At 39.8% G+C, this 8,638-nt stretch overlaps 1 protein-coding gene across 2 annotated transcripts in view; it reads right to left on the reverse strand.

The window, feature by feature from the left end:
• Positions 1-392: 392 nt before the first annotated feature.
• ftsj1 (FtsJ RNA 2'-O-methyltransferase 1) overlaps positions 393-8,638 on the reverse strand; it is a 10,249-nt gene continuing 2,003 nt past the window's right edge. For both annotated transcript variants that reach the window (XM_017440021.2, XM_017440022.3), the window contains exons 3-11: positions 7,450-7,519; positions 7,227-7,329; positions 6,676-6,754; positions 6,535-6,587; positions 6,406-6,459; positions 3,279-3,381; positions 1,939-2,022; positions 1,627-1,730; positions 393-816 (exon numbers count right to left, since the gene is read on the reverse strand). In XM_017440021.2, coding sequence (XP_017295510.1) covers positions 634-816; positions 1,627-1,730; positions 1,939-2,022; positions 3,279-3,381; positions 6,406-6,459; positions 6,535-6,587; positions 6,676-6,754; positions 7,227-7,329; positions 7,450-7,519 — 833 coding nt within the window. In that variant the 3' untranslated portion in view covers positions 393-633. The remainder of the gene's footprint in view (positions 817-1,626; positions 1,731-1,938; positions 2,023-3,278; positions 3,382-6,405; positions 6,460-6,534; positions 6,588-6,675; positions 6,755-7,226; positions 7,330-7,449; positions 7,520-8,638) is intronic.

The raw sequence follows: 8,638 nt of genomic DNA on the forward strand, positions 1-8,638 counted from the left end.
TCAAAACAGAATTTTGGCTTTCTTTTTAAGATTTTGCTGTCTGGATGTGACAATTGGTCAAAATGAAAATATCTTGTAAACAGCATGTTTGCCAGTACATCCAATGAACTCCTATTATTATTCATATTACTGAACAATAAAAAGCATACTTCTCAAGTAACTCAAAATCAGTAAATATTGTTCAATAAGAAGTAACCACAAATATGTTGCCCATAAATATAACACATCCAGTTTAATTATTTTGAGATAATTTTTGGTGGGTAAAACCAAATTCGAGGTTTGGTTATAAAACATTACTCTATCTCCTTGTCAGAAATATTAGACATTTTACTACAAATTTCTTCAGTGACATATTTTATTGAGTTTAGTTAGTTTTAAAATAAAAGCCAGTATCTGATTTGAAGAGTTTTATTTTTCAAATGTTAAATTTATACAACTTCTTTATAGATGGATGAAACCCACAATACCAGTTAAACCAATAAAAACATGTCCATCTGTTTGAAAAAGCACCAGTACTGCGCAGCCAGGCTAAACGTGTCCTGTACCTGTCTTACGACTGGATAAAACCATCTTCTCACACTGTCAAAGTGCTGCCTTCAGTTTCCACGTTTCTTCCTTCTTATCTCAGATTAATCAGGAGCAGTCAGAGCGGTCAGCTGAGACTTCCCCTTCGTCTCGGCTCTGACTGGGACAGACAGACGCAGCATCTTCTCTGGACAGGAGGTTGTTTTTACGGAGATGACAGGCCTGCTGGTAGGGGGGGTGTATGGGTGGCTGTGTTGGGGGCGTGTACTGGTACTGTTTACCATCATCAAGCTGAAGGAAAGCAGGACACTGTTTTAACACCAAAGAGATAACTACAAAAGATTTAAATTATCATCCAAATAAATTTTACAGACTTATGACATTTAAAAAAAAACATTCCATTATTTTCTTTTACAAACAAAATTAAATCAAGACTTTAATTTAAGACAAATAAGAAGAACTTAAAGAGACCATCTGTCAATGTTCGTTGCGTTTCAGTGTCCCTTAAAGTGATATTTGAGACATTTTGAATTGGGATTCTGTGGATGACAGAGCTCTTTGAATGACTGCAGTCTGGACAGGCTTGGCAAGCTAACAGTTAGTCCAAACACACTCTCACTAAGACCACTGGTGTCTGAAACCAGCCCCAATCTCTAACATTTCATTTCATTAACCTTTACATCACCATCAGGTTTGTGTTACATAGTTATTTACATTTAATTTTGTGGTTTCAAGTACAAATAGTGACAGCAACAATAACTGTAGTATTTCCAGCGCAGCCTAGGGTCAGTTTTGGCAGAAATTGAGTAATATGTCTGACAAAATAACCATGAAATGAAATTTCCACTGCATTGCATTAAATGACAACAGCTGAGTAAAAACTAGGAGTATGGTTTGGCAAAGGTAAAAATCGACCAGCACCTGTCATCGGTCTAAGATGTAGGAATGATTGTACTATATAAAATGAAGTGTCTGGTACAAAACAAGAAATACGTTGGGTTTATGTCATTCGTGTTTTTGTTCTGATTAGTGGTTGTAGATACCATAAACACAAATGAATAATGTTTGGGTTGGAAACTTGGACCCAATAGAGCCACTCACCTGCAGGGGGTAGGTTCTGTCTGAGTCAAAGGCGCTTAGATCACCGCATGCCAAAAAAGGTACAATGATGCGGTTTGGACCCTCTAACTGGTTGAAGTCCACATCTGAAGGATATAAAGCAGAAACCAGACTAAGAACATGGCAAAGACTAAGTCGTATCAGTGTAGTACCAAATCAGAGTCTAAAGATTATTTATGTTTAAAGACAGAAAAAGCATTTAAGGAGATAAGGCTGAAAAAGAATCACATATACAAGTATTTATGATGACTGGTTATAATTAATAGCTCATCTCCATTCTGCCCTCATAGTTACCGTAAGACTGGTCCAGTAGAGGGTTGGACATGTTGGGGACATAACCTTCAGGAGGAGAGTAATTTTGACACATCACAAAGGCCTCTACAAAGAGAAAGACAACTTGTCTGTAATTTGTAAGAAAAAAACAGCTGATCAGATTAGGCAAGATGTAAATTTGAGAATAAAACAAAACAAACTACAACCATCAAATCACAAATCAAATGCAGATTTTAAAGGGGACCTATTATGCAAAATTCACTTTTTGCATGTTTTTGTACTTCCATTTGGGTATCTACTGCTTCTAGAAACAGTCCAAGTCCAAAATAAAACACCCAGCTTTTTATTTGGTAATAAGTAAATGTCTTCAGGTGTCTGCAAAACGACCTGTTTCAAAAACCATGGGATTGTTACGTCACAGTCCCTGTTACCTAGCAACCCCAAGCTGAGCCTAGCCCCTCACCTAGCAACCCAAATGGAGCTCCACCCACTTCATTATAAGAAGACCATCATGTTAGTTCTGCTGGTTTTACTGCTGAACAATGTCTGCTGGAAAAGGAAAATGTTGTGTTGTTGGCTGTGTCCATGCATGTTCTCCCAGTCACAGAGAACAGACGCTACAGACAAGTGAACACACAGAGAAGGGGTGCAAACCTTATCAGTTTTACAGCCCTGGAGCTGTGTAATTGGTTCACAGATGTGGTTAACAGTGCCATTTCTTTTAATTCTGTTGAACCAATTTGTTGATTTTTTTTTTGTAAATATTTTCTTTTTCTTACATTTGTCATTTTAAGGTTATTTCAGTTATTGCTATCTTTAAAAAAAGGATACAAACAAATTTATCCTTATCTGAATTTAAAACAATATATAACAATACGTCTATTTGACCCAAAATGTTAACAAAGATGCAAAGTATAGCAATTCGTTTCCCCAACTAGAACAGCGAATCTCAATTTTTCAAGAAACATTTTTGTATTTTTTACAAATTTTAGTTACTCCAAGCACAACCAGAGAGTACTATCTGTAGAAGATTCTAAATAATCTAGGTTTTCTGTCAATATGGGGCATGAATGAGGGAGGGCACAGCACCTGCTCAGGTTGGACTCATTTTGTCCAGGAGCTCATTTTATGTTGTGACAGCGGTGACCGGGAGGAGGCCCAGGGGAAGACCCAGGACACGCTGGAGGGACTATGTTTCTTGGCTGGCCTGTGAACGCCTTGGGATTCCCCCAGAGGAGCTGGCCCACGTGGCTGGGGAGAGGGAAGTCTGGGTCTCCCTGCTTAGGCTGCTGCCCCCACAACCCGACCCCGGATAAGCGGAAGAGAATGGATGGATGGATGGATGGACAGCAGTGACTCACCGATGCTGGAGTTTCTGCTGCTCCGAGGTTTGGCACAAGTCACACTGCTGAAGAAGATCTTCAGCTGAGAGTACAGCAGAGTCACATCTTTACCACGAAAGATCTGAAACAAGAAGGACAGGTTAGTCTCTCACAGGAGATGCAACATCTGCGGTTCAAAATGCACCTCAGCAGAAATTGTTGCTTATCCTCTTGGTCGTGGTACCAAACTTAGCATAATCTATTAAACTTGTGAGTGTGTCGAAAAGCACAAAGACAGTGTTTTATATTCACCCAATCATAAGCAGTCAGGGTGGGCTCAGAATGTGGCAATGCTGCCTTTTTCTCCTACAATCATGGGAGCAAAGAAATTCCACCCTCTTTCAGTTGTAGGGTTTTACGTACCAGAACACAATAAAATGACCTGGTCTGTACCAGGTTCTACAGTGATTCAAGTCTTACCTCAAGTAAACAAAAACAAAACAGATTCCACCATGTCAGTATTTATTAAACAGAAATAAACAAATAAAATAGAAAAGCTGTGTGTGAAAAACTAAGTCCACCCCTGATCCAGCAGCTTGTAGAACCTCCTTTAGTAGCAGTAACTCTCAGCTGTTATCTCTCACATGGTTGTGAATAAATTTTGGCCCACTCTTATTTCCAACATCACTTCAGTTCATTCAGCTTTGCATAATTTGCTTCTGCTCAGCTCTCCTAACCCTCTTGAAGCCCTCAAAAGAGGTAGAGAAGCCCTCGTAACTTTGGGTCAATTTGACCCGAAGGCCACGGTAGGGTTAAGGTCCCACCACAGCAGTTCAGTCAGGCTGAGGTTCTGGACTTTGACTGGACCTTTGCAGAACCTTGATTCTTTTCTTTTTCAGCCGTTCTGTTGTAGATTAGCTGCTGTGTTTGGGATCATTGTTCTGTTGCATCATGACCCAGTTTGGTCCAACCTTCAGCTGTCAGATGGTCTCACATTTATCTCCAGAATCCTTTGGTCTACAGAGGAGTTCATGTTGAAGTCAATGACTTTAAAAAGCCAAGGTTTTTTGGTGGCAAAACAGGGCCAAATTATCAGCCTTCATCCACTGTGCTGAGTAGTAAGAAGTGTTTGTGCTGATATGCAGCGTTTGGTTTTCTCCAAACATGCTGCTGTGGATTATGAGTAAACACCTCTACTTTGGTCATCTGTCCAAAGGACATTGTTTCAGAAGTCTTGTGGTTCATTCAAATGAAACTTTACAAACCTAAATCCTGCTGCCATGTTGTTTTCAGAGAGGTTTTCTCCTGGAACCTCTCCAAACAAGCCATACTTATTCAGCCTTTCTCTAATTGTTCTGTCATTAACTTAAACCTTTAATATGCTGGTGTAGATTCTCAGTCATTCAGGCCATGGTAAATTCAAAAACATATAATGGAGCTTTAGGCCTTATCCCCAGTCAGTTTCACTCCAATCAACACCTGCACTCATGTGACCAGAGTGGCCCATCAGTGAGTCAGACAAACAAGGACCCTAACGAGCCTCTATTGTTAGGAGAGTGAGAACAATTTGCAAGCTATCCAGCTTACATCACATCTCAGCTTTAAAAGCTCAACTCCACACTCTCCATTTCTGAATTGAGAAAGCTCCTCGGATGAGAAGCGAAACGTCTTCAACTACAGAATAGAGGTCCAGTTGTTTTTTTTGTTTTTTAACCTTTTTAGAATTTAAACCTTTATTCTGCTTACTAAGGTCTTTAGAATCTGAGATGGAGCTTTTAAGCCTTTTTTTTTTGGCAACTTTTTTAATCATCGCATCATCTGGCATTGGGGTGAATTTCTTGGAACGTCCACTCCTGGAAACGTTGGCAGCTGTCTTAACTTTTTTCCATATTTCAACCTGTTGAATGATGGACTCCAAATTGTTAAAAAATAACCCTTCCCACATTGATGGACAGCAAGAGTTGTTTCTCTAAGGTCATTGCTGATGTCTTTCCACTTCTGCACTGTGTTAACGCACACCTGCAAACTCACAAAAGTCCTGCTTTTGTAGAGGTGATTATACTGAGGGGTTTCTGATAAAGACAAACAACAATGCATGCTTTCACTCACACCTAGTGACAATTTAGAGTTATCAATTAACCTAACATGCATGTTTTAGGTGTGTGATAGGAAACCAGAGTACCCGGAGAAAAATCAGATATTGGATTGGTATTTGCAATATTGGTCCTGTATTTGCTTGCTATCGGATAAATACCAAGTTTTGCAGTATCACCAACATCTGACCTACAGTGAAACATGGAAGAGGCTTGGTTCTGTTCTGCATCTGACTCAGTGTCTCCTTAATCTGTCCAGGAAACAATGAAATCTCAAGACTATCAAGATATTCTGAAGGCAAATGTGCTGCTCAGTGTCAGAAAGCTTGGTCTCTGTCTCAGATCCTGTCCTCCAACAGGATAATGACCTAAAATCCACCAAAAATGTCTCAGAACAAAATATTGGACTGTTCTGAAGTGACCTTCTGAGCCCTGATCTAAATCCTGTTGAACATCTGTAGAAGGAGCTGAAACATCTGGAGAAGGAACCTTTCAAACCTGTGACAGATGGAGCAGTTTGTTCATGCAGAGTGGGACAAAATACCTGTGGACAGGAGCAGAGGTCTCAGAGAGAGTTACAGAAATCACTGGATTGCAGTGATTGCCTAAACAGGTTGTGCAACAAAATATTAAGATACTATCCTTTTTGTTAAGGCTACTTTCACTAGTTTGTTTTTTAGAATAATTCTATTGAACCAAGTTTAGTAGGGACTGTTTTTTTATTAGTTAATTTTCAGTGTTTCTTTTTTGTTTGTATTATTTTTTGTCAGCTTCAAGTTATTTCAGTGATCACTGTGCGTTTCTCTTTGTTTAAAAAAGGGGACAATTAAATTTGTCTGCACCTATAAATACATACATACTTAGACAAGTTTAGAAAAAAAGATTCCTCAGACTGTCCCAGCTGTAGTCCTAACACCAAGTGTAGTTTTGTTTAAACTTCAAATAACACTGTCTTCACAACAGTGAATACACTAAAAATCATTTACAGATTTAACTTTTTGATGCATGGTAAAAAAATTACCAGTTCATCTAGAAGCTGGAACTTCAAATGGTAATATAAAAGCTGGTCTCACCTTGGCCACAAAGGTTCCTCCAAGTTTCAGTACGTGAGTGGTAATGTTCAAAGCCTGAAAGACAAGCAGCTGTCAGTGTGATGTCACCAAACACAAGACAGGGGACCACAAACTCACATGTGTACTCACAGCCAGCAGGAGCTGAGCTTGGATGTACTCATCCACATCATGGAGTCCTGTTACTGTGGAAACAAAACAAATTGGAAAATAGAAAAGAGAACAGGTGGAAAGTGAACACTTGAAATCAGCTGAGAACGTGATGGAGCTCACCGTCTGGAGCGCCGTCACAAACCACCAGGTCGGCTGGTTGGCCCTCAAAGTGATGAATTATCTCCTGGGCCGTCGACACCTGAGAGGAGAGACAAGACGGCTCACGTGACATGATTGAAAATGTGTGAAAATACTGGTTAATTTCCTGTTTGCATTCTGTCAGAAGTACTTGTATTCCAACTGCTGAAACAAAACAAACTAGTCTCAGGTTCCACCTCATGCCTAACATGTCAAACTATTGTAAGATGTCATGCTCAGAGTATGTGTTGGAATGAATCTCTGCTATTACCACACCAAATTTGATCTCAATATTTGTAAAGGTTTTAGCTAATTTTGTGTTAGGTAAGGTTAGCTGTGGCAGCTATCTTGATTCATGTTGACTCCAAAGGTTAAGTATTGAGATATTGAGGTGAGATATTTTGCTAACAGAAGACATACACACAGGTAAAAATATTACTGTCTGCCTTCATCTTTCAGCAGTAGACGATAAAAAAAAGCAGAAACAGCAATAAAAGTGGAAAATATTACATAATCATTTATATGTTCAGCACCTTTGTGATGTCTCCCTGAATCTGGGTGATTCCTGGCAGAGGAGCCATGGCTTGCAGGTCCACCGCCACGATTTTCACCTCCTCACCCTTCTCCTCCCGCCCCCTGAGTGCAAGAAAAACTGACAATGTAAATAAGTAGTAAATGAACTTAATGCTGGACTTCAACCTGTATGTAGTGCATCATTTTGAATAAAGATGCAATATGCCGAGGGATGAAGGAGACCTGAGTTTGCGACTGAGGACTTGACTCCAGCTGCCAGGTGCTGCACAGAGATCCACCGCTCTGTTCACCCCTGAACAAAGAATCCAAAACAAGTGGGACATATTTAACAGTATATCTGTTAAGGTTGTAGTTGATTGGGCTAAAAAGTAAGTGAGTCAGATTTTAGAACACTGCATGTTTAACTAGAAAATGATTAAGTGTGCCAGAGCAGCTGCTGCCCAAAATTCCAACAGAATTTTGTCATAATCCAAGCACTGAAACTACCTCCACTTTGATGTTTGAGATGTATAAAGTGTATAAAGCGTAATAAGAACCAAGATAAACAGTCATTTTAAAGCTGCTGCGCATTTTGGTCACCATGGTTACACCTGTGTCTGTCACTCCCTGATAGCCAAATTAGTGAGAGGCCAACAGAAACAGACTGAAAATAAGGTTCAAACTAAATTTTAAGTTAGATCTTAAAAATATTTTTAAACTGTGAGCTGAAGAAGACTGATGGTCACACATGCAATTTATTTTATGTTTAAACTGTTTTATGTAGGAGACATGACAAGTTAAAAGACCCTTTAGTTCCAGTTTTAAATAGAATATTCTGAGCTAAAATATAGCTACATTTATAGAAGCTTGGCTGTTCACTCTCTTCACTCTAGGGCAGGGGTCGGCAACCCAAAATGTTGAAAGAGCCATATTGGACCAAAAAAACAAAAAACAAATATGTCTGGAGCTGCAAAAAATTAAAAGCCTTATATAAGCCTTATAATGAAGGCAACACATGCTGTATGTATCTATATTAGCCTATCTGATAGGCTAATATAGATACATACCTGCTTCAGAGTAGGGCCAGCCGGGCCGGCACTGCTTCGTGGGTGGCGCAAGCTTAGCTCCTGTTCACTCATTGGTCGTGGGTGTGACCAGATGCAAACACAAAGAGCAAAGGTCGGAATATAAACAACAGCGATAGCTTACCCTGCAACGTTTATGCCGTCTGCCCCCCAGCTGAAGGTGCTGTAAAGCCTGAAATCTCCAGCGGATAACTCTGCGCAACATCCAGAGCATTTCTTCCACTGCGCCTCTCTTCCTGAAGTCTCAGGAGAATCCCCATAAGTTTAAAAAACAGCAACAACACAGGGCCAACGTTGTCCATAGCGCTTTCGTTGTTTACACAACTCGCGCTAAGTTTCAGTAGCGC

The sequence above is a fragment of the Kryptolebias marmoratus genome, linkage group LG17, assembly GCF_001649575.2.
Source record: "Kryptolebias marmoratus isolate JLee-2015 linkage group LG17, ASM164957v2, whole genome shotgun sequence".
In the NCBI taxonomy this organism is placed as follows: Eukaryota; Metazoa; Chordata; class Actinopteri; order Cyprinodontiformes; family Rivulidae; genus Kryptolebias; species Kryptolebias marmoratus.